The 26,292-nt window shown below is 45.1% G+C and overlaps 1 protein-coding gene across 3 annotated transcripts in view; it reads right to left on the bottom strand.

Moving 5' to 3' along the window:
• Window positions 1-2,185: 2,185 nt before the first annotated feature.
• FGF12 (fibroblast growth factor 12) overlaps window positions 2,186-26,292 on the bottom strand; it is a 238,734-nt gene continuing 214,627 nt past the window's right edge. For all 3 annotated transcript variants that reach the window (XM_064457598.1, XM_064457596.1, XM_064457597.1), the window contains exons 4-5: window positions 11,316-11,514; window positions 2,186-2,708 (exon numbers count right to left, since the gene is read on the bottom strand). In XM_064457598.1, coding sequence (XP_064313668.1) covers window positions 2,590-2,708; window positions 11,316-11,514 — 318 coding nt within the window. In that variant the 3' untranslated portion in view covers window positions 2,186-2,589. The remainder of the gene's footprint in view (window positions 2,709-11,315; window positions 11,515-26,292) is intronic.

The raw sequence follows: 26,292 nt of genomic DNA on the forward strand, positions 1-26,292 counted from the left end.
ATATACATCTCTCCAGTGAGTAAAGAGCGCTCCTACCCCACACCACTTAATTTGGGGTGCTCTCTTGTTTGTGAGGGAGCTGAAATGTAGGCAATGAATTGTATCAGAAAGGGCATGGGGTATGTTCCCAACTTGAACATGTACTAGTGACCTTGCACAAGCATTGTGGGACTGGGGGCTTTAAGTTGGACAGGAGTCACTCTGACAAGACTGGGACCCCCAGATAAACCCTGTTGGTTGTTGCTGTTGACATGCAGTCACTGGCACCCTCTGTGTCCCTATAGCATGGAGGAGCTGCCTATAAGTGCAGCTTTAGGCAGCAGAGCCGTGGTAAGAGGCTCTTTATTTCACGGTTTCAGCTTTTCAAAACACAGAAGGATGTGCTTGAAATTCATTCCTTCATGCTGATCCTGGGAGTCTTCTGTAACCTTGAAATTTGGCGCTCTCCTTAGTTTTCTCTGCTTGCTCTGTGTTTGTATGGAGCTGCTCACCAAGCCCTGCTGTGCACCGACACTGGCACATGTCACGGGGCTGGAAGCCCATGGGACAGCAGCTGCTTTGTAGGGCGCATCATGGCCAGCCCAGGCACTCGCTGTCTCCTGCAGCCACAGCAGGTTCACAGCATGTAGGCACCAGCCAGCTAAGGCATTGGCTGTGATAGCAAAGAAGCCTCAAGGATTAAGGTGGTATTTGGTATTTCATGTATGCCATAATTTATGACTGACAAACACTCTTGCCCAGCTTGTAACAGCAAGGCTTTAGGCTATTTTCCCTTGTATAACAAACCGTTCTGACCTGATAGCCCTCTCCAGGCCCCTCAGCATTTGCTTATTCATTTTGCTTTTCACCTTTCTCAGAAGATATAACCACAGCCTGAGCAGCAAAAACTTCCCTGGCACCTCAGCCAGGGCACTGCCCATTTTTTGTAACAGCAATTTTATTGCCTCTACAATTTGCTGCTCCTGCCTGCAGGCCCTGGGTGCTGAAAGAGGTCAGAGACTGAAGTCAATGTGTACGGGCATCTGCCCGTGTTGTCCTTTTTCAGTACCACCCATGGGAATGAGGGTGTGTGGGTCACCACTGACTCCCAGACTACAAGGAGAGAAAGTGCCTGACAGGGAGAGACTTGCAAATCCCCACTAATGCCCTAGCTGCTGCGGGTGGGCTCAGCACTAGGCATGCCTCACCCCGTCACACTCTTCATTGCCATTCGCTATCTGTGAAGTCATTACTTCTGAAGTGCTTCTCCAGGCTCTGCAGCCCTGGTACTTGTGAGACATGTACCACCCCTCCCACCCCCCACTTCCCCCTCCCCACCCCATACCCAGATTGCTGCAACATCGCCATGGTTCTTGCCCCATAAAGGGCTTGACAACAGTAAGGGTTTGGATTAGAGGGGTTTGTAGTCTTGGTTTTGAACATGTGTAAAATGAGATGTGTGTGGAGCCTTAACACACAGGGAGAGCCTGGCTGTTAGAAGGAAATGGCAGCATCTCCTCGCCCTGGCACAGCTGGAAGCATACAACCACCCACATTCCCCTGCAGCTGCCCCCTGCTCTGCACACCCCACCTACTCCCTCCCCATACCCTTCTTCCCATCACTGAAATCCCTGCCACCCCCTCACATAGCACATGCCTCATCATTTCCATCTGACAGCAAAGATTTCAGTAGCATTTCTTGCTCTGTTTTGTATTTTAAGGCAAGCAGCCATCCCTTCCTCCCTTTATCTTCTAGCTCTTCCCCAATAAATATGATCACTTCATCCTGCGAGACCTGAGAAACCCATTTCTGAAATTCCCCTGGCAACTAATAAAGTAAAACAAGCCTATAAATATAAATAATTATCATAAAAAGGCATAAAATGCCAGACCTGGGTCAAACTCACACAGTGACAGTAGCAACAAATAACTACATAGTGTTTGAACGTAGATGAAAAAAGCTGAATACAGAGTAGCTAGTTTGTTGCCCATAACTGTCTTAATTTGGACAGGCCATATTTTATTGCTAGCAGAGCAAACACAGTCATAATCCATCTCTACCTTTCCTGCTTTGTGAAAAATCCCATCCATCCCCAGGGAAGCAGGGATGGAAAAAACCAGTGATGTGAATGTGAAGTGAAAGTATAAGACAGAAAGCACAGTCCCAGGCTGTGTTTCCCACGTTTCTCGCACATCATATGCTAAGTTCAGTTTTCCAAAAGCTTAGTTTTATTTTTAAAGGTATCATCTTTATTATTATTATTATATTTATTAGTTGTTATCATTATTATTATGCAGAGATGAGATTTTTTTCCCCCTTTGATCACAGAGCAAACAGTTTGCTTTTGAAAATGTTAATGGAGTCCTGATTTAAAACATTTTTTCTTCACTATTTTTTTGTTGTTTTTGTTTTTTAAAACGTTGCAACAGGCAGGATCTGGGGTTCGATTTCCTCGTCCTACACAAAGAAAGATTCTGGAGTTCGGACTCCTAGCCACTACCAGTAGGTCCTGCCTTGCTCAGTTGTCTTCGTCTCAGTGAGGTTTCGCCAGGTGGGGTGGGTAGGTGGGTGGGAGGGGAGGAGTTGGAAGAAGGGAGGGTATTTGTCAGCTATGTCGAGTCTTGGTTAACAACTTTGCCTCCATTCATGGTTGGTGTCCCTGAACTTTTTCTTGAGCGTCCTTGTTTTTCTCCAATTTCATGCAGCGATGGCTCTCTGTACATGCACACTGCAAACAGAAAACATACCCATTAACAGCCCTGAAGCCACAGACATTAGTGACCATAATGAATTAGTTCTTTGCATGTGAGAATGAAATTCCAGCCCCAATACAAACATACACACACCCACACACTTACAGAAACCTCAGTGACCCAGCAGTAGATCCTGATACCAAGCAGGATCTCTTACCTGCCCTTGCTGCCAGTCAGGTCCTCCTTCTGTCTCTGGATCTTCCCAATGGCACAGCTAGAGACAAGCATCTTCTCCTTTCTCACAGAGGAGGCTTTCTAGGTTTTCTGTGCTTTACTGTTTTTTTTCATGTTATATTCATATATAAAAAAATAAACATTCGCGTTCACAGCATCATGTATTGTCTCAAGATGCTGACTATCATCTAATAACAGGCCAAAGAATTGCCGAGTCCCCTCCAACATGAAGCCCTTCAGAGCCTTGAATCAAAACTACACTTGCATCTGTGTCATTCAAGCCTTCTGAGCAGTAAGCTCTAGATCTGGAAGTGGTAACTCAAGCCCATTTGGTTCCTTTGGCCAAGAGCTGAGGTCTGCTCTCAGCACTTCTTATTTTTTAACCCTCTAAATCAAGACAGCCAGCCAAGGCCGTGAGCAGACACACGGGGATAAGTTCAGTGACAAGAAGCCAGGAGCATCTCAGCTCTGTGTGGTCACCTGGCAGCACCTGAGAACAGGGCGGATGGAGGGCACCTTCTCACCAGACTCTGGCTAAGCAATGTGTGCCCTATGAAAATGTTCTTGCTTAGCCTAGACAGCCTGAGAAGGCAATGTCTGCCCAAGGCACGGCACATCCCCATGTCCTGTGCAGCATAAACCATTTAGCCAACTCACCATGTGGACTAAGTCCTCATGGCTGTCCTTCTGCTGTGTGAGGTGTGCCAGAGCAGGGGCACGTGCTGAGCGTCTCAGCGTCTCACACCAAAGGGACCATCTCTGATGAGCTCATCACAAATGTGGTGAGGTGCAGATGTGATTGAAATAGTGAGGCATCTCAAGGGCAGGCACATTGGAGTTGAGAACTTGAGGTAAGTCCAGACTGCAAATGTCACGCCCGGATCTTTGCAAAAATTAGGATAGAGAGAAATGATTGTGTGCAGCTTCATTTTGTAAAGCTGTCACGTCACAAGCAATGGCACAGAGCTTAAACACAGGGTATAGAGCCCATCACATTTTGGTTCCGGGTAATCAACAAGAAGAAAATTTCAAAAATTATCTGAAGAAATGAAAAAAAAATACCCCATATATAAAAAGGCGATGTAAGCACTTATATTTATAACCTCCCCTGATTTGCAAATAAATCCTGGCAATTAGAGGCAGGCTGCAAATGACATTATTGCTCTGCATTTTACTCCTAGCTAGATAAACAGTTATAGCAGTGTGCTACAACACAGGACAGAGATAAAGTGCAGTCAACTGTGTATTAACAGACGGGATACTGCATTGAATATATGAGCAGTGAAAAAGTATTACTTTTCCCAATGAGCATTTCTCATGCAAGGCTTTCAAAGCAGTTTAAACACACACTAGCTGGGCCTCCCAGCGTGGCTGCAAGGTAGATATTGCTCTGCAAACTGCTATTGCTACTGGAGACATTTTTTGATGAAAATGAAAAAAAAAGAGAAAATTAATGACTTGTCCCATGGATCTAGGCCAGGATGAGCAATGCCAGGACTGCCCGTCGGCTGCCCAGACTATGAGTGCTGTCTGCATGCTGCAAGGAAAGTGTGTAGCATGATGGCAACAGAAGGAAAAGGGATCTCACATCCCCCTTCAGCTGCTGAGCTGCCCCTCATACCTTGGTGAGTGTCACTCAACGATCTGGTGATGGTGAATTTGCCTGTTACAGTAAAGTACCTAACAAACTCTTAAAGAACAGTATGAAAAGGTTAACAACTTAGGAAAACCTGTGCCCTTGTGATTTCTTAGCCTGAGCTGCAGAGCCTTTGGATGACACTGAGGATGCACATCACTTTTGTGACCAACCTTATTCTCTGAGTAATGGTTGCCCAGCAGAGTTGGGTATTTGTGCTGGCATTGCCCCAGCATCCCTGATGTCCCATACACAAAGTTCTGTCTCAAGTGCAGTGTTCTCTTCACCCTGACCTCTCTGATCCTAAGCTGGAGCTGGAGAGACCTCTGTGAGCTCTTCCTCCAGGCAGCTGCATGTACTAAGCTTGTCTTACCTGCATCCACTCCCAATGCCCCATCAGGCTGGGCCAGATGTTAACCACAAGGGCTGAGCCTGAGCAAAGCCCACAGCAGCGGCACCATGGCACATTGCCTTTCTTCAGCTCCCTGTCTCTCACCATGGCCTTTGGGCAAAAACGTTGAGCTGCTAACTAGGCCTAAAGAGTAATAAATATAAATCAGGCTACAGAAGTAAACATTTGCAGCTAAAAATTAAGGAAACCCTGTACCCCGTAAACAAATAGGGCAGGAGTTACAAGTTTATCTTCCAGTCTAGTGCATGATACAAGCACTGACATGGGGAATGGCTGGAGGCTGCTCACATTGTGCTTTTCAGTCAGAGCTGTCAAAGCCTCTGTACCAGACACACTGTGCCAACAGACCGTGCCAGAAAAATCTGTAGCAGCATAGGACAAGTGTATTTTCAGTATTTAGATACACCTACAGTATCAGTGTATGCAGTATTTTTATGGCATCATGTACAAGGTAGCGCCTGGATATTCTCCTACACAAAAGGCTTGTGCACATGTGCTGAGCGGCGGCCGTAGCTCAGCAGTGGCTGCAAACCCATGTGCACAACAACACACAGGTGTGTGTGTGCACACAGACACACGGCTGTGTATGCACACAGCCGCAAATGTGTGGGGGTTTTAAGGACAGTGTGACATGTTGTGCAACATAAGCTCTTGGACTGCAGTTTGTTACTCCTTGTACTGAGGAAGCTTGAGTGTGACTCACGCGTGGAGATGTTAGTCATGGACCAGGGAAGGGAGGGGGGGCGTTTGCAAATGGACTGTTGTGAGAGCCCAGATCTTCCTGGCTCTAAACTAATTCCTTGTGGTTCAGGACCAGCACACACTGATGAGTCTGTTCAGGGTCCCTGCGTGTGCATGTATGTGTGGAGACACTCTGTCCCTGTCATGTGTACCAAGGTAAACTAGCAGCAGTGTGACAGCCAGCATGCCCAGACGCTTGGGAGGTCTGCTGGTGCACACAGCACAAGGCAGCTTTGGAAGGATGAGCAATTTGGCTAGAACAAGAGTCCCCTCCCTGCTTTGCCTTGCTTCTGCCACCCACCCACAGCCACCCACAAGGCCAAATACAGCCCTTTATGTCTGGAAACCAAGCTAATGCTCTGGAGCTTCAATCAGATAATCAGCGCCTATGTCCCAGATTCTAATCAACACATCCATATTTGTGCTTTAATTGGAAGGTGCCATTAGCTTGATCTGCTGAAGAGCCACAGGCACAAATGGAAGGGGGTGAGCAGCAGTGGAGCTATGCCCATGTCAGGTTCTTGCGGCTTTTGATTCCCTGCTTCCCTGCTAACCAGCAGTGCCTGCCATTCACATGCACAAGAAAACAATTTTGCACAAAGAAACAACTCCCTAATTAGGCAGGAACAGACTGGAGGTACAAGCAAGGGGGAAGGGGGTCAGTGGGGTGCATCCTTCCTGAAGACAAAGGCACGGAGGGGGCTGCCTGTCACCCAGGCACCAGGAAGAAGCTCCATCTCTCGCCTACGCACTGGCACAGGATCCCAGCCTCATATCTGCTTCCCAGGCATGGCACTGGCACACCACCCACACAGTGAAACCGAAATCACCCTGTGAGGCTTCCCTGGGCATCAGGGACTGCCTGAATTCGGGAAGCAGGCACCATTTTGTGTCCTGACCCTAGCATTTTTCACCTGGCATCACTGCTAGTTGAGGAGGTTCCAGGGATACGACAAACTCCATTTCCTTTCTCTAGAATACAGGGAAAAGCTTATTAAAGGATGTTAGATATATCCCATCCATCCAGCTTCACTCCTGGCTTTCCCTGCCCCAGACCCTAGTGAGTCGGGAGGAACAAAATTTTTCCCAAGTTGCTGTTTAGCACATAGGCAGGTCGTTAGCCCGGCAGGATTGCAACGTGCCCTGATGGCAGCCTGGATTGGTGTCTGGGCAGGGCCTGACACACATCCTCTGGCAGGCAGCCCGGGAGATGGGCCCCTTCCCTTGATGGATGCCACAGCTCAGAGTGTTGGATTCTGCAGTAGCGGCTGCATTAGCTAATGCTTGGGTGGAGAGAATTAATTGTTTGAGCAACAGCAAGGGGCAGGAGGGAACAAGTGATTATGCACCCTCGTTTTCTGCCTCTAATTACTGTGTTCTCAACCTGGTCCCAGCTGATGCATTTCAGAGACATTTGAGCTTCCATCTACTAGCAGCTAAGTGTGCAGGATACTGCCAGATGGAATCACAGTTTGTTCAGGTAAGAAACGCAACACAGGATGACGAAAAGCCAAGCGAAAGCATGGTTAAAATACGTTGCATTTGCCATCTAATAAGTTGATTAGGAGTTTAATAGATGAACAAGTGAGTTAGTGTGGGATTGAAAACATACCAAAGCCTGCCCACTTGAAAGACAGACCCAAAAGAGGAGCTGTGTTAACAAAGCCTGATAAAGAGTGTGGGGTTTGTCCTTCTTTTTTTCAAAGATAACTTATTAGGGTGTTTTGTAGATTAAGGTGATACCTCTGAAGCATTTTCACGAGGCCTACCACATCTTCCCACTCAACAGTGTCTTGTACTTCTTTGCAACATCTAACAACTCTGCTTTAACAAAACTGGGGTGCTGCATCCCTGGGAAAACACACTGGGGAAGATCTGACTGCTGTTCCTTGCACACGGATAGTCATCAGTGGTAATAAATGGATCAGACTAGTCATTAACAGGTCACCTTCATAGCTGATATGTGTTCATGTCATGAGGGCTGAAGTACCATGAGTTTGGAGTTAGGGGCAGCTCTTCTGACTCACATGGAGGAAGAGTTGTCTTCTGCTTTCTTTGGCCAGATTTGCCACCCCAAATGCATCCTGGCTTGGGCCGGGTGAGAGACGAAAGGGAGCTCTTTTGGGAAAGCAATCTGGAAGTGATGTCTTCAAGGAGAAGGAAATACAAATAACAGAGCACATCCACAATAAGCATCTGATAAAATTCTCACTTAAGTGACTGAAGAAGTCTCCCATTGTTTCAGATCATTTGGTTATTTAAAAGAACAAAAGGCACTGTGGATGGTAGTGTTTGTCTAGCACTAATCACTACAGACACTTAAAGAGACTGAAATTGCTTTAAAAGACTGCTTGGTGTCTAAGTGACAATTATAGTCAAGCTAATTTCTTGTGCAGTCTGCTTCAATCTATATGTCTGCACTTTAAGGGCTCATTTAGCTCGAATGATCAGTGATCAGAAATAAAAATATCAAAAGATATGTGTTGTGTATGTGTGTTTTTAACCAAAACTGGCACCACACAGTACATCGGCTGCTGCCTGCCAGGCTGTTTGCCTTGGCTTTGCCTGTGCACAGATGGGAGAAGAACTTAACGTTTCCCCTGTTATTACTTAGTAAGTTTTTTTGTGCTTTCATATTGATTAAGCTTAATACTATCTCCAAAAACAAACAAATCCTACACTAAACCAAAAAAATCTCTCCTACACTAAACCAAAACCCAAAACTTTTCCAGTTGATATCTAGAGAGTTTTGTACAGAACACCTCTAGCATCCTGACAATCTACAGGGCTCAAAACACTCTGTGGGATCAGCACAGCATAAAGCTGTAGCTGCTAAAAGCCATCAGTAACATACATACATACATAGCTACCACTGTATATATATCCGTATGTACACATATGTAGTCCCTAGAAATTATCTGTAAGGGTATTTCATATTTATTTATTAGTTTACTGCCCATTTGCAACTTCAAGGGACAGGACTTCTGAATTCACAAAGCAGGATGAAGCAATGGGAGTCAAATGAGCTCCCAGGGCAATCTGGGCTTTTTTGTGTTGCCCTTCCCTGAGAGCGCTCTCTTCACTAAGCTGCTGCATAATTTTTCTGTACGTGGCAAACAACTGGGAAGTTTAATCTCAGAGATAATTGCCACTGAAGTGGTGGGTGAAGTGATTCCTAGCAATGTATGTAACACCTCTCCTTCCCAGGGGACCAGATTCCTCCTTGCATACTTTACTGTGTCAGCCATCATGTGGCAGGGCTAATGCTGGTGGTGGAAAAAGAAAACCCGGGTGCATTATTGCAGATGGAAGCTGCAAAGTACTGGCCTGAATAAGCAGCAAAGCCCACACACGGGAGCGTGCCACAGCATTTAGCAGAAGGGACATGCAAATATAGCAGGGGACTGCTTTGAATGCTTCCCCAGAGTCATGACAAAGAGAAAGAAGCTGTTAAAACAGGGAAGGAATTGCCCCTTTTCTGTAACATCTCTGCTTGCAAGCTCTGCTCCCAGAGACTTTGATGTATGCAGCACAGAGAAGTCACGTGGAGCTGACCGCGTTTTACTCCAACCCTCCCCACAAGCCTCTGCTACCTACAATGAATCTTAGGCTTGGGAACAGGGTCCTCTGTCTGGAGTCACAGTCCCAGACAGCTGAATGCTTTGGGAAGCTGACATGTGCCTCGGCTTGGGAGACTGCCAGCTCTTTGATGCAGCAGCGCTCACGGAGGCTGACTGCAAAGCATGTGGAGGAGGGAAGGGGTGGAGGAGCCCTTAATTTGGCTGCCAACTTTCAAAGTGCTCACTCGCTCGGGAGGTTATGTGACAGCTGTGATTGAAGCAAGCGTGGGAGGATGCAACTGCAGGAAAGGGAAGCTCTCGGTCTGGGCTGGGCTTTTTAAAATGAAAGCCAGAGCGGCATTTGCTGCAATGAGAACTCCGCTGTGGGTCAGGCACCTCTATTAACTCAAGGCTTTCCATGAGGAAAGCCATAGGAATGGCCTATTTTAATGCATGCTGAAGACAACTATTGAGCCATTCAGAAGATGCCATGCACGCTACATCAAACAAGATGCCTGGATTCAAAGGAACCCACTGATCAGTCCCAACATCCAGCCAGGCAGCAAATAAATACCAGAAGGAGCTGGAAATCCAGCTGTGAAAGCTAGTACTTGCAAAAGGCTCTCCTCCCAGCCAAGGCAGGAGAGGAGGAGACAGAAGAGAAGCTGGTGACCAACCCCATGCCTGAAGCAGGCTCTGTTCCTTAGCAAAACTCAGTGAGGACTTAGGGCACCAATCCTACTAATGCTCCAGATAAACAAGAAAAAGCTCCTGACTGCAGAAAAGCTGTTGAAAACAAGCGTAGGACAAGAGGATCCAGGCCATTCTCTGCTCTTCCAACATCCCCATCTCCTGTGCAAGGCCACTGATACTGGGAACGCTGAGCTGAATTTCTCTCATTGTGCTTTGCTTCAGTGGTCCAACAGATAATTTCAGCCTGCCTTTCTGAATTGGCCTTTCACTCACACACACGCTCGTCTGCCCCTGCGCCTTAGCTGGGAACAGCTGCTAGTGCATGGACTTAGCTGTGGCCTCCACCACTTCTGAGTGGTACCTGTCAGGAAAGGATCAATCAGTTCATTCCTTCTCTCCATGTGCCCAGCCCTGACCCTACAGCCAACATGGGGGTAGTGAGAGGGGGCACAGAACTGCGCAGCTGAGGTCAGCCCCAGGCTGCCGTGTCCCTGAGGTGGCCACTGATAGGTCCAAGATGGGGTCAGAAAGGTGTACCTAGTTTGAGGATCAAAAAGTTTCCAAACCAGAGAAAAAAAAGAGGTCTCCTTGTTTCCAAAAGCATGCTAGTACCTGTTAAGTACTACATCACACTACATCTCTCCATTATCAGGGGCCAGCTTGTAAAAAGCACAATGCCCTGGCACAAGCCCATGGCCCGCTTCAGTAGTGTACAGTCAGCAACAGGGGGCAAAACTTCAACTCCATGACTTTCACTCATGCTGTGATGAAGACAGATGTCATGATAGCACCTCATCTAACTTTGGAGACCTATGGTAGAAGTTTCTCTACCCCCAGTGACTAACTCTGATGTCTTTACAAATGAGAAAAAAAACTATTTATGTCACCTTAGGGTCAACATATAAAGTACATCCACAGCTGCGCTGGCAGGACCCGTTTCTCTCCTGTTACTATAAACACAGTCTTGAAGTCTAAAATCAGGTGAGATAAAACCTATCTCTACTGTCTCTGCATGGGACTGGAAACCCACTGAATGAGTTGGGAAAATCACCAGAGACCCCTGCTGCTGGCTGCTTGAGGGCTGCTTTCCTTTCCCAGCAAGTTCTCATGTTGCTGGGCTTTTAAATTTATCCTCTAGCAACCCAAAGCTGAGAAACCCCTTTGGGATGATGTGCAAAGTTTTTTACATGGGAAGTAAAGCAGATGAAATGCTACCAGTGCTGCCCAGCACCTTCTTGAAATGTTACAAACACTGTCCTTGCTTTCTGGTCTTGCAGCCCAACACCCCCATCCAGGAAGCCCCCAAATCTGCAGTTGCAACCCCCCCCCATACCCCGCTGATGGAGGGAGCAGGCAGATTCCATACCTTCAATGGGTTTGGGTACAAAATGTGATGAGGGTTTGGTTTTTTTCACTCGGTTTCCCTTCATAATTTGACCTTCTTTATTGAGTCCCAGGAACCACGCTCGGCCGGATTCTTGCTGTCGGTACAGCGTGGAAGAATAAATAACGTAGTAGTTTTCAAAGACAGATTCCTTAAATTTGCACTCTGGTGTGAAAACATCCTGCAGTGAGAGAGAGAAGAAAAAGCAATGGCAGGAATTATCACTAATCTCCTAAATTAGGCATCACTGAGTGATACACGGCGGTCACGCATTGCAGTTAGTTTAACAATAGAAAAAACAGGCATCAGCAATACCAGCTCCCAGCAATAATATATATCTAGAAAACCCCCCAGTGAAAAGAGAAGGCTCTCCTTCCCTAGCACAGTTGTGGTTTGCAAAACAGCCTACAGTGAAGTGGCTTGAAAAATATGCAGGAAAAATAAGGAATTTGTCAAGATTTTTCTTGAAATACTAAGCAAAAAAGAGAGCTCGGAAGCAAAGAGACAGCCTTGCTGCTCATCTGCTGCTCCCAGTGCCTCCCCCAGCTATGCTCTTACCTTCCCTGTGATGGGCAAGAAATGTGCAATGGTCGTTGTCTAAAACATTGAGGCTTCTTCAAATTTTTATGGGCAAAGGGCAGTTTATCAGGGTCATTTAAGTGGATTTAGAGAAACGGGGGTACAAAAGCAAGCAAACAATTTATTTATTTTTCAAAAGCAATGGGAGGAAATGCTGCCACAAAGCCTGTAAATCTTTCAGCAAAGAGAAAGAAGTAATTTTACAGATTTCTGACACAAGTATTTCTTCATATACTGAGAACGTGTCCCACACCTGCCCAGGAACAGAGGACACATGGGGCTGTCCAAGACATCCCCTGAGCCTGTGCCAGCTGTGGGGGTGGCTGTACCTTTGCCACTTATGCTGGCTTTGCATAAAGTCTCAAGGAGGAAACTATACCCAACTGTGGACCAAAACCTGTCATGTTCCATAACTTTTCAAGATTTTCAACAACAGGGAAATATGAAACCTCTTTTAAAAGAGTTGGCTCACCAGGGGACTTCATTGAGGCAGATGTGGTTGTTGGTGGGTTGGTTTTTTTCCCCCATACTTTGATTTTGAGCAGAAAATTCATCCTCACTGAACAAATTCTCCCACTGGGTTCCTTAAAACTATGACATTCTTGCAAAAAGAGCTCAAGCCACAGTGAATATATGTTTTCTGAAAAAAACCTGTTTTAACAGAAGAAAATCCCTTTTTCTAGGACCCAGACAAGGTATCTCAGAGCCCTGTGAGTGAAGGCAGGTGCTGCTACAGGCGAGCAATGCCCTCACCCAAGCCCTTGACACTCAGAAGTCCTTGGGAGCATCTCCCACCTTGCTAATGGAAAACCCATGATCAACATCTGGGCAAAGTGTCTGGAGTAATGATACATATTTACTGCAGACCTCATTTAAGAGTGAACATTTTGAACATTCAGCAACTCTGAGGTATGCATTCCCAAGTGCTTTGGGGGTTATATAAAGCGTTGCTGGTCTGACAATAAATCCAGCGCGCAATAGAGCTACGGAGCCAGGCAGGCTTGAAGCCACAGAAGATAAAGCGTAGCAGAAAGCACAAAGCTGTACTGCACACATGATGTTTGCATCAATCATTAATGCCACACAGATAAAAACACCATCAGCCCAACCGGTCATTTTGCCCTATCTGAAGGAGTCTTCCTTGCTGGAGAAATAAATATTTTAGGAAGAGAGTGAAACAAGTTAAGAGAGATCTAGATGACTTAGAGCACTATAAAACAGTGTTTGAAGTAGCTTCCCAAAAGATCAGTGTTTAAGTGCTCCCTAAATCTGCTCTTTATCTCCAGGCTTTGTCTTGCCTTGGAAGACGCAGCTCACTGGGGAGCCGGGCAGTTTGCAGCAGCTGCCTGCGACCGACTGACTGGCTCGGGGGCTCTCCTTGGCATCAGGCCCAGCCAGGCAGCAAACCCCACGACAAAGAGCATCCCTAAAAGCAAACTGGACAACTCAATCCCCTTTCCCATGCATTGGTTACCCTTTAATAAAAACTTATCACGGAAATTTCCTTTAGGGGGACTGAAAAGTTGGTAGGCTGTGAAGGATAGCTACCAACTTGACCAAAACAGGAATCTACTGTGCATGACATAGCTGGATCTTCAGTGCCTGTTTTAATTTCAGCGTGGAACAAAGACTTTTTATTTGGAATGAAGAAGAAATATAAAAACTAATGCCTTTTGAAAATGTTTCAGAAAGAAAAAAATGTAGATTTTATTTAAAAGTCATTGAAAACCAAGTTTTCAGATAAATATCTATTTTAAAATTACTGCAGTATAATATTTCATGACAGGCAGCAGTTCATAAAAGCAGATGCCATATTGTATACCCACTTGTACCAACAAAGCAGCAAAATTATTATATTATTTTAAAGCAAATATATTTAAAGACATCAACCTAATGAAGATTTAAGCAAACTAAATTAAAAATAGTTATTTCCTTGAAATGTTTAAGCTCCCCCACAAGCAAACTGTCCCATTGTTTTTGTGAGTTGGCTGGCTGATTCTTCAGCCCCCACAATTGAAATAGCACTTCAGGACACTAACCATGGCAACACCACCAAGAAACATCCCAGCTCTGTCCATTTGGCAGTTTAGAAACCCCACAGATTTGACAGCTATGTTCTAGTTAAATAATGTAATTTTTATTCATTATTATTAGCCTTCCTCTTATGTATATCACCTCTCCAGCAACAGCTAGTGTCCCACTGTGCCATGTAGGGACAAATGCACACCAGGATGCAATTCATCCTACCACCAAATTGACAGTCTTGGCAGGTTTGAGCACCAGAGATCTTTGGTGTGGGCACTACCGCGTGCAGGCATGGCACAAAGAGCAAGGAGATGGAGAAGGAAAAGCCAGCTGACCAGAAAGGAGATGGGACAGACAAGCAGGACACAGGCCACTCTCCCAAGCACCCCCTGGGGATATTTGGAGTGTCCGCTAAATCAGTTTAATGTGCAAACCCTTACATTTAACCTTTACTGATAACTTCTTGGTGGCCAACGTCCAGCTTTCAGCTACATTGTTTCTGCGTGTGCCTCTTGCTGATGGATTTGGGGCTACCAATAACAAAAGGCTCTTGGGATATTAATGGCAGAAACTCTCTAGAAGCTTTACTGCCAAAATTAATTGTGGCAATTATGTCGAATCAGGTGGGAACTACAGTTCCCAGTTGAGAAGAGACAGGAAGAAAGAGGAAAGTGCAGGTAAGCTTAACAGGCTTCACACTAATAAAGCAGTTCTTAGCAGCCACTGCTGCACAGACTGAAATCTGAGATAACTGAAGGTATTTTTGGAAAATGACTGAGTTATTAGCCAGACCTCTGGGGCAGGCAAGCTTTTTTTGTTTTGTTTTTTAGGATTAATTCAGTGTTGATGATATGTGCTAGATGGTCAGACACCTGGAGTCAAATGCTTTCTCTTCATCCCACAGATAAAGAGTGGGTAAAACCAGCAAAGGCATCCTCAGGCTGTGTCCCCCACATGCTTCTGATGGGACATAACGACATCCTCCTCCAGAGGTAATGGTATGGTAAGCCCTGGGCTCAAGAGCACACACTTCATCCTCTCACTTGGAGCAGGGTCCTTTTGAAACAGGCTTGTAATGAACCCCACTCAATTATTTTCCCAAATCTCTCTTTGACAGAAATAGCATGACCAGATACAAGACACTGAGAGGACAGATGGCTTCATCTTTTAACCACTGGTCTTTTTTCAGTCTTTAAACAAAGAAATAAATCATGGCTCTCTTTTCTGTACAAACTCCATAGAGCTCTTGGTCCCTTGTCAGCACCATCATAAACTCAACTCACTTGGAAAACCCACCAGTTCTCCTCATTAAAAAGTATGCTTGTGATTTGGAGAAAAAAAAAGGAAACTTGCCTGTTTTTGTCTTCATGTGAAATACATGTCTTTGACTAAATTATTTTTGCATACAAGTAAATACATTTATTTGTTTACTATTTGGAGATTTAGAGTCTGAGGCATTTTGTTAATTGTCTATAGATATTACTGAAAGCAGTTTCAAAAAGCAGATCTTTTTTTAATCATTAAACTAAAAACCTGCATGAAATATTTGTAAAAGAAATGTTAGTAATTTACATGCAAAATGATTTGCATCTGCCTGCAACTTGTTTTCTGTATCTCAATCCAATCCCTTGAATAAAAGGCAATTCCAGTAAGAAGAGTAATTAGATTTGCTTTGAAAAACAAACATAGGGCTGGTTTGTGCTAACTCCGGTTTTACTGGAAATTGCATAGTCTAGAAAAAAATAAAATGGTAGCTATCACACAGACAATTAGGGAGACCATATTCAATGACACGTGGAATCAAACAAGGGAGCTAAATGCATGCAAATGCCATTTGGGGGGGATTCAGTGTGTCAGACCTGTACAGGGAGCATGTAAGATACCATAGATTGCCCCAAAAGCTATTTCTGGTATAGAAAAACAAGATGTTTCATGTATCCTTGATCCCAGTAGTGTCTCCTGCCACGTGCAGATGGAAATGTGGATGGGACTTCCAGGCGCAACCCAATCTCTGTATCACTTGGTCCAATCTGGTCCTTCAGGAAGGTGTTGGGAATGTCTTGCCCCACCTGCCCCCCTCCCTGGCGCAGGCTGGGGGCGATTTGTGAGAGGACAGATTTTTTTTCTAATCTACCTCAGCTTTCACCTGCCCTGGTCAGGTAAATCTAACCCACGCTCTTGACCTTGAACATAGTAAGTTTTGATTGGACTCTTCTTTGCACTTCTGTAAAGCTGGAGAAGCTCCACAAATGTCAGTGGAGAAGCATCACTGGCAAACCTGTGGACGTGAGGCTGCAGGGCATTCAGGGAACACACTGCCACCCTTAGATGTCTCAGCTCCTTCAACAAATGCCAATCCAATGGTGCCACAGCCCCAGCGCAGGCATAGTGCTGCCAGGGCAGTAGACAGCCCTGGTGCTGCTCCGAGCAAGTGAGAACAGTGCCAGCCCCTGCCTCTACCAGGCTGTGAGCATCACTGCTGCTGGCACCCCGAGCATCCTCAGCCAGGAGGTGCACAGAAAGGGTCCCACCATAAGCAACAGCATGGTGCTCCTGGGTACTGATCACATGAGCGAGCAATTTGCTCCCTTGTTTGGTCTAAACTTGTTTAGACCAAACTCTGACTGGCACAATAGCCCCTGATGTCCCCAGACCATGGCAGAAATGGTGACAGGTTTCCATGTGCAATGCTCAGGGACAGCCAGGAAGCCAGCAGAAGACTGTCACTAGCTGTTGTATTCAAACCCAGCTGCTCACTCAGTGTATCCCCAGACTAGACCACTTCTTTGTATTGCTTGGCATTTCCCTACAAACATTCTCAAAATTACCAGATAAATAAAGATCTCTTTTTCCCCCCCCCCCCTCAAGATCCCCTTTCATTATAACCCAAAGGAGAATAGCAAATATACACATCCACACACAAACCTAATGACTTTATAAATTTAGTCATTGAAACTAGCAGCAATAAAAGAAAAAGCCCATTTTGCAAGTAGTTTGTGCCATGGTTTAGGAAAGGGGTGTTAATTATGAGTGTTGAAATATCTAACTAACACACTCCCAGAGTAACAGTTTTCCTTTGTTTACAGCACTTATGGGTTTCTCCTTTATGTTCTGCACAATTACTGAGGCAGATCTTCAGATAGGATAGAAGCACTAAACTGCACCAAAGCCTATGGCATGGCAAGGCTTTCCTCCCAGAGAATCTGGCTCAGGATACTTACTGATGTTAGTGGTAATACTTAGAGCTCATCAAGTCATTTAAAACATATCAAGTAGTAATCATAAATATCATCACAGCTACCAGCAGTGGCATTTCATCATGGCTGCAGAGACAGACCACAGAACAATTGGACTGTGTTCACTATGTCTGTATAAGTACTGCTCCATCCCAGGGGAAAGGATGGCACTGCATAAGGGAATCTGCTTTATGGTGCTCTTTACCCAGTAAAGCCCATTCTACATTCCCCACTGACCTCAGCCAGAGCAGGGTTTAATCACCACCCCTCTGATGTCAACAGCACTGAGAAGTTTGGCGTTGGTATCAGTGCACCTAGACCCGTATGGATAAACAAAGACACCAGATTCTCAAAGACATTTGGGCTCCCAGATGAAATGCAAATGCCCAACTCTGTGGAAGCTCAGAGACTAAACATGTATTTGACTATCTAAGAATCTGTGACCACAAATCTCATACCATAGCACACCTGGCATGCTTCTATTCCCAGGACAGGTCTTGAACCACATAGGTCCTTTTCACAGGATAAGCCCTATGCAGACCACAGCAGCTTTCCACAGGCAACGATGCCTTGTGCACAGCCTGATAGAGTTCAGCGTCCTCCTGCCTCAGTGTAGCTTCTTCCATGACCTAGGGTTGCAATTGTCTGGAAATGCCTTAAAATAATTGTAGCTGAGCTCTCTCTTGGCATGTGATCAAGAACCGCAAATGTGCATCCAAACTTTACATCTCATCAGATCTTTGTCCAGATGGCAGGTGATATTCTACTGTTCACACTCCACTTTTCCTCCCCCTTCTAGCTCCATAAAAGACTGGTGACAAGTCTTCTTGGTGGCCTTTTAGAAGTAGAAGAGAGCAGGTATGTTTTAAAATAACAAGCTGCTACATGGGAGTATACAGCCCTGCTGCAGAGCAGAGATTCACTTGATGAGACAATATGGTATCTGCAAGTATTCTGACTCCACCTGGACCATCTGTTGGTTGGAGGGAGCACATTTTCCAACAAATCCATGCAGGTTTCTTCCCCAGCTCTGGAAGCTGATAAGCAGCTTTAACAAGCAATCTAACTTACTGTCTCTGAAAAATATAACTAGAGGGCTATCTGCCCTCACTTCTGTGGGAACTCTCTGTGCTCATGGCACATATTTGTTCAGTTGGCTCAATTTTAAAACACCCAAGCAAGAGGTGGAATGCAGGCCTTCTAAGTCTTGCGAGCTGGCCCAGTATTCCTGGACAGGTGAAAAAATCAAGTGCTGGACAAGCCTCTGTAATTAAGCTGCAGATCTTTATACCTAAAGCACCTCTCCACATTCAAGGACTGATTAAATTATCCATGTGACCACAGAGGAAGTTTGTGAATGCTGGAGACAAAGGTGTGATTGCAGCATGGACGTGCCCAAGACAACCCTGCAGCAGCAAGGACATCTGCCTGGGCACACAGCAGAGTCTTGACAAAACCCACGGCAGGTTCTGCAAGACACGCTGAGCTCCATTCTGCCCTGGCTAACTCGTTACCTAGATCAAAACGAGCTCATAGAGATCCACATGAGCTATGGTCTCACACTTGGCTGCAAAGCAGGTGAACCCAGTGAGCTTTGGGGATCCAAATTCAGACCTGCCCATCCCACCATACCTCAGTACTGTGTTCCTCTGCTTTCAGCTCTTGGCCTGTCCACAGTGCAGGCACATTTTTACCAAGTGAGCATAAAGATAAAAGTGCCCAAATTCACTGCATTGGCCTTTGGCGAGGTGCTCATGCAATCCTGATAGGAACACAGCTTTCAAGTTAATGAGTGCTGACAAGAACATAACTCTGGATGGCTCTTCAAGCCAGGCTGCTCACTTCCATACCTCCCTGGGGAGCCTGGGAAGGCTGGGTGAGAGAGCAGGCTCCAGGAGTAAGAGCTGGGTACCAAAAACTGCACAGCTCTGTGTACAGTGTTACCTGGGGAAGGCTGCGCATCAAGAAACTCACTGCTGGGGCACACAGAGCTAGTAACATACTTTTCCTTTTGCTTCAGTTTTCCTTAATGATGGATCCAAACTTTGAATTCATGGTTGGAATGGATGGAATAAATTTTCATCCCTTCTCTTTAAAATGTAAGGTATATTTGGATTTTAATTGATCTATTTATTCTTTAATTTTGGATCTTAATTTCAAGCTGGCATTTTAAAGCCTTTTAAAATTTGGAGCTGTTATGAACTGGAGTAGTGATGGCAGCATAGCTTATTCACATGGCACTTGGCCCATCCAGTTCAGCATTACTGGTCTACGAAAGCAACTGCTTCCTACGAATGGGATTTTCTGACAGCATTGTCTCTGGTGTTGCATTCCTGGCAGCCTGGGGATCTGGTGAAACCCCAGGATAATTTCTAACCTGGGAATCCCAACTCATCCATTGTCTTCTCTACCTTCTGTTTTTCTGACAAAGTGTCTGAAATCAGTAACAATGTTATCAACTCTGCTTACTCCAAAACAGTATCCAGAAATACATCTTTGCATTCAGAGATATGATCATGAGACAAGATGGGAAAAGATGAAGTTATGTTTGCTGCACATAAGATGCGCACAAGAAAAATAGATTTCCTAAATTAGCATTGTACTGCTTCATCTGCTAAAGCCTGAACTAACTATGAAGAAAAATAATGATGTAATAACACTAGGAACACAGCCAGATGGGATGCTTTGAACCTGTGATCTCTCTATGGGGCCAGAGAGAGTTTCTTGGCATCAGTTTGAGCCTGAGCAGAGGGCACAATAAATTGATCTGTGGTCTTTGGTTACTTTTGCAATATTGCTATTTTTATTACGGTGGATAATAATAACAATGCATAAACTAAAATAATGATTATGCATTTATAAACATGACACTATTTTCTTCTGATAGTCAAAAGAAATCTCAGTGGAAAATTTGCAGTGAAAATTAGATTTATCGTACTATTATTTATATTAAAATTATCCTTAAAAGCTCAAACCAGAGTACGAATGCTTTGGGCATTTAATAAAAATGCCCTTACCATGACAGGAGTACAGGGAAGACCTCTTGCTTGCTACATTTTTTGTGCTGAGAACCTGAGCGCCGAAAGACCAACTGGCTTGCTGGGTGTTCTGTAAAACAAGAGGTGTCAGAGCTAGTAGAGAAACTTATTTCCCTCGGGTTCAACTTCAATTGCTTAGGCAAAAGCCCTCTCTTCCTGATATAACTGAAATAATGCAGTTATAACAATGTCAGGAAGAAGGGGACTGCAAGTGAGTCCCAGTCCTTATAAGGCAGAGTCTCTGGTGGACAGTGTTTTAGCACTCAGAGAAAACTGTGCTTGTTCTTACCCGATGGTACAGCCCGGCACGAAGTACAGGTCCGAAGAAAGAAAATGGCCTTAGCCCAATTTTCTGGGTAGTTCATTTTTTGAAGTAACATGTCACATGGGCAGAAGATAAGATGACTTGCCAAGGAGCATACCAGGCCTATTACAACCATAAGCTGCGGATGTACTGAGATAGCCTCTTTGCTTTGACTCTTAAATTCAAACAGCGAGACTCAGTGGAAACGCACCATCTCCAGCATTCTCACTATCTTTCCTAATGTTGGAAAGATCTCTCCTGCATCTAACCAATTTCAGAGCTGTCAGGACCAGGGCTGGAAATTCAATTTATTTGCTGCTAAGACTTCCATCCTGAAAATGAGTGGTGCTAGATTATTAATATTTTGACAGCTTACTGACAGGCTGGCTACAACTGGCCAATTAACAGTAAGCCCTGTGGTCTAAAGCATCAGCTGAGGTTGGGGTGAAGTGGTGTTGGACAGGCAGGATCTTACTACCAAGACGAAATGTTATGAAGTGTAACAATTTATGTGGCTTTTCCCTCCCCCTTGTACCAGCTGCTGTGGCACCTACACAGAGAAAAGGAAAGGATCATGGCATATTCTTGGGTGGAGGCCAGCTCTGCTGCCCACTGGAAGAGCCAAAGGGAAACCACCAAGATCTGTGCCTCAAAGCCTGGGTTCCAGCAATGTTTCTGCTGACAAAGCCAGCAAAAAAGGACAATGGTGCTTCCTTGAAACCTGCCAGGGCGACCCTGAGGTGTCTGACCCACCTCTGCTGGGGGCTGCTTTCCCTCAGCCGAGCAAACCACATGTCCCACACTTCAAACCCCTCTGCTCATCATCCCAAACACCAGTGAAGGTGGGTACATGCTGTAAAGGAAGAGTGTGAAGAGGGCCTGCCAGTATATTTCTGTTGATCCTGAGCATCATTTACTGCGAGTGGAGAGAGCTTGCTGGTGAACACCTGTCACGTAACTGAGGCACTGGATTTTAACTCCTGAGAGCAGGCTCCTCCACTGGCCCTGACTCCTCCAGGCTGTGTGTCCTTGCGCCAGACACTCTGGGCTAGTGTCCCATTTAATATTCTTTAAATTGCTCATTGTGTATGAAGGGCCTGTCTTTGGTTGTATACAACAAAGGGGTATTCAGTTGGTTGAGGAATGAATGCACCTCCAGCTCCTCAGAACAGTTTTGAGAGAGAAAGAAAGGAGAAAGAAAAGTGTTTGGTATGAAGTGCAGACAGCCCTTTGTTAATTTGTTTTCTGGGAATTCAGAAAATCAGCCAACTCTGCCGTGACAGAAGTCCCATCCACATATTGACCGCAGTATTTCTGCATAGCTTGAAAGAGTTGACAAATCTCACCGCCCTAAACAACTTCACAGAAAAGATTGGGCTTATTTATACCTTGAATAGCTTTCCACGATACATACGTGCTGACGACCTGACATTAGTTTCCTTTTGACGTGAAATAACCTGTGTACAATGCACAAACATTTTGAATGGACCTGAACTACACCACAGCCTAGATGTGACTGTTCCAGCATATGCAGCCAAGTGACCCATTGTCATTGATGCTTTACTTCCCAGGAATCAGGCAGATGGAAGTATATCTTCAGGGATTTTGCAGTAGTGGCTATAGTGACATTTTTCACTTTGTTGCACACTTTGATAGAGAACTCAGATTAGCTTTGGCATCTGATCCTGTTCAGAAGCCAACTAATGACTGCAACTTCCAATCTAAGATAATACAGTCACTCTAGAGAGAGTAATATAATACACTAACTCTATTTGGAAGCAGGAGACCATTTTACTGTGTTACTAGTATACAGAAGACTGTGCAACTGTCTTTAAATTATATGACCCAAAATACATCAACAAAGCAATACAGAGTTAAAAATTGCTGTTTCCTATTTGTAGCTACTTCTTGCAGCATGCAATCTCAGCTGATTTTGTTTTACAGAGGCTGTGCAGGACCAAATGCATGGAGTGGAACTGTTGATGGCAAGAGCGTGACACTCGCACTGTACACATTTCAGGATGGGTTCAGTCTGGTCGGGCTGCCACCTGGTCCCAAGGTTTGAATACCTGGCACTCTGTGGGCACTCCCTTCAGTTGAGCTGCATCCAAAAGGAATCTAGTTTGCACAGCATAAGATCACTCTGTGGTACAAACCGAAGAGCTGTATGTGAGGGAGACTGGAGGGATTGCTCCAAAAGTGCAGTCCTGATCTGACCTAAAACACTAATCCCAGAGACGTCTGGGATAGTTGGCTTACTGCAACGGGGTATAATAAAGTAGGCATGTGACAGATGTGAAATGCCAGTGACCTACTGCACATTGGTGATCCTTAAAAGGAGCCAAGGGCCCTGTGGACACTCTGATCTAAACACACACTGGAAAACAGGGAAGTGAGCAGCATGCTGTAACCTGGGTGGTGGCTGTACACAAGGTCCTCTTCTCCTGTCGTGCAGAGTTTGCACTTCAGATTGTTCCTTTGCAATCTGGAATGTCTCACAGACACACTGGATATAGGAACAACAAGCCTTCAGAAAAGCACTTACCATCAACATCTGCAAAGAGCAACAGCTACATTAGCAACAATAACAAAAAACGTCAGTTGTTAAGCCTGCCTATTCGAATCTCAGTACGTTGCTTGCAGAAAGCCTGGAGTTTACTACATGTCACAGCTGGATCATTCAGAGGTCTGAAAATATTTTTCTTAGCATGATAAATTTTAAAGAAATATTGTTCATCTGTTCTAGCAAACTCCTTGAGAGGGGGAAGGAAACCTCAGGGCTGTCCTGACTATATCACTGAAGAAGGAACGTGTCGTTACTGCTTTCTTTTGTGCTACACCAGAACGGGGAGGAAAAAAAAACAACAACAAAAAAACCCAAACACAAAAGAGAAACCATTTGCTCATAGGCATAACAGTCCTTTATCATCCACAATATTTCATAGTTTTCATGTTTTCATCAATGGTAAGTCCTGAATCATTAGTGAAGCAACAAGAGCGGAACCGGATCCTCTAAGAATCACTAAAGCTGGACAACACATTCTGTTCAAGGAATAAACACTGATTCATGAATGTTTCAATTAAAATGGATATGATCACTTTCATAACAAGGGAAATGAAGATTAGAAGTCCTGTGGGAACATAACTTCTGGTGCTAGGATAAAAAGACAGAAAGATAACCTGTCCCAAAGTGTCTGATTTAAATCAGCCAAAGGCAGTGACTTCATGCAAGCAGAATGATTTAGAAAAACTCTGTTATCTGATGATGTATTCATACTAATGGACCTGAAGAGCCACTTCTGCCTCTATAGCCTATGGTGTTGGGGTCAGCAACAGGCACACAGTGTCCCACCCTGTCCAAATCCATCACACAGGGTAACAAGTAGTGTAGCCATGAACAACTGTCAGCATATTTCACAACATGAAAGCATTTGGAAGGTGAAAACCTGTGAAGCAGAAATTCAATCCGGCAAGTGGCAGAATGCTTATAAAATCATTGGACTTTATTTACTCGTTTTACTCTACTGCATCTCTGCTGACCTAACCAAAGCATATTAGCAAACTGCTAATACACACAGAAATACATGCAAGAAGCCTGTGCGCTTAGAGGATACACAGACAGTAAGAGCACCATGGGTATCATTTTACTTAGAAGAGGGCAGTAAAAAAACATGAGGCATGTGAGGCACAAGAGAAAAATAATGAGAGCTGTGAGATTTTGCTTTTTAAGCTGGTCATAAAAAATAAGCTTTCAAGTGACAAGGATGCTTTAAAAAGTCTGCTTTCTGAATTTAACTTTGATATTGAAAAGTCTTGGGTTTTGTTCTTTTGTTTTTTTCGTTAGCGTAAATTTGATAAAAAACGAGGCGTGATAATCCTGGCGCTACACATTTTCAAAAGCCATTTTTTAGCTCTAGCCTCTTCAGAGGGTGCAGATAACATTTGCATGGATACAAAGCCCTTGCACAAAGAATGTTCCTTAAGGGCAGAGCTGGCTGTAGGGTTTAATACGGTAGGAACTGAGATTCAAAATCAGCAGCATTCACATTAATAGCCATTAAATTATTTATTCATATCAGGCTCTGGAAGCCTGTAGAAAGACTAGGTTGTCCTGAAGGGCTCAACTTTCATAAACTTTGTTGCATGACTTAGTTACTGTTCTGAGGGATGTACATTCACTTTTACTAGTCTTGATGTACACTAAAGCCTTTTGTTCCTTCTTTCCCCAGTTTTGTGATCGGGAAAAAAAAGTCTGTGCACCCAGTAATGTCCGTAGCTGTGAAGCAGCTGCCGTGGTGCAGCACAGCCCATGCTCCAACGCAGCAGGACAGAGAGAATGCTGTGTGGAAGAGGGTCCCTGAATTATTTGATCCAGTCCTTGCTACTGCACAACACCAGTTCTCAACAAAGCTCCATTTACAACCCTCTGATTTCTTTCCCTCACAACTCATAGTGCAAAGCTCTTTCAGAAGCCAACTGCTCCAAGAGTTACAAATCTTCTGCTTTCCAGTTGAGATCTATCCCAAAGCCCCCAGTGACACAGGCATCAGGTTCAGGCATCTTCAGGGAGTCCTGTGGAACGGCTCTGCAAGGAAGGCAAGCCGGCTTTTCAAACAAACCGACCGCTTGCATCCCACCAGCCAGCCTAGCGTGGTGCTGCTGCTGGCCACCCCACCACCATGGGAAAAGCCATGCATCACATCTTGCCTGTGAGGCTAGAGGAACAAGCAGTAGGGCCACAAAAACTAACCTGAGCTGCCACAGACACCAACAACGTGATATTCTGCACTAAAAAGTTCTCAGCCTTTTCTTCCCCCCCTTGTGTCCTGAGCCCTACTGCTGACCTTGATCCATTTAATTACCTCCATAACCAAATTACACTGTAGCAGAATGTAATTATGCAATCAAGTAATGAGCTATGGTTTCGCTCTTGGTCTTGTATGCAAAGCCACCTTTGAAGAGGGTGATAAAAGGATGGCGCAGCCCCATGTACCAATTACTGGCCATGATGCAGGGGACAATGTCGGCTGGCAACACTGATCCATCAGCTGCTTTTTGTGGGCAGCGGGAAACCTTCTCCATGCTGCAGCCTCACAGCCAGCGCTGTGGGTTTCATCCCGATGCCAGACATAAGCTCACGACAGGCATGCTGTGCAACAGGGCAGCGTTCCTGATAATATCAACTTCTCCAGCAAGTCATCTCTGCTTCAACCATGCTTATTAAAACTGACTTAAGAAGAGCCATACTGAGCCAGACCCACGGTCTGGCAGTGGCCAGCAGCAGTGCTGAAGGAAAGACGTAAAATCAGGGAAAACTTGTAGTAAAAGCTCCTCCTTGCTCCCAGCAGCAGGGACCTTGTGCCTGCTGGATCTGGCAATGCTGCCTTGGTGCTGAGGGAAAGTATCCGGCTTCTTGTGGGAGTGTACAAGTGTGGCAGGTGTTGTGTGTTCAGAGCAGGGTGCATGAGTTGGCGTTGCTCCCCAAGGAGAGACAAGAAGGGTCTGAGCCTTCAGAGAAATGTGATGGGAGGGTGGTTTCCTGATGGGGCTCAGCTTGGAAGAGCAGCTCTAGGATTACAGTCCAGTGCCCAGCTCAGGGGAGGCTGCACCCCTGTCAGGTCTCAGCCAGTGGAGAATTTGCATGTGTTGCATTAGATTTTGGTGTGTGTGGGAGGAAATGGCAAAAGAGAATGTGACATTTCAAGCAGAAAAAAAATTGCCCAGTGCAGTTTTGACCATTGCAATACTTGGCTGTGTCGTGCTAGACTCGCACTTAC

This window comes from Phalacrocorax carbo, chromosome 7, assembly GCF_963921805.1.
Source record: "Phalacrocorax carbo chromosome 7, bPhaCar2.1, whole genome shotgun sequence".
NCBI lineage: Eukaryota > Metazoa > Chordata > Aves > Suliformes > Phalacrocoracidae > Phalacrocorax > Phalacrocorax carbo.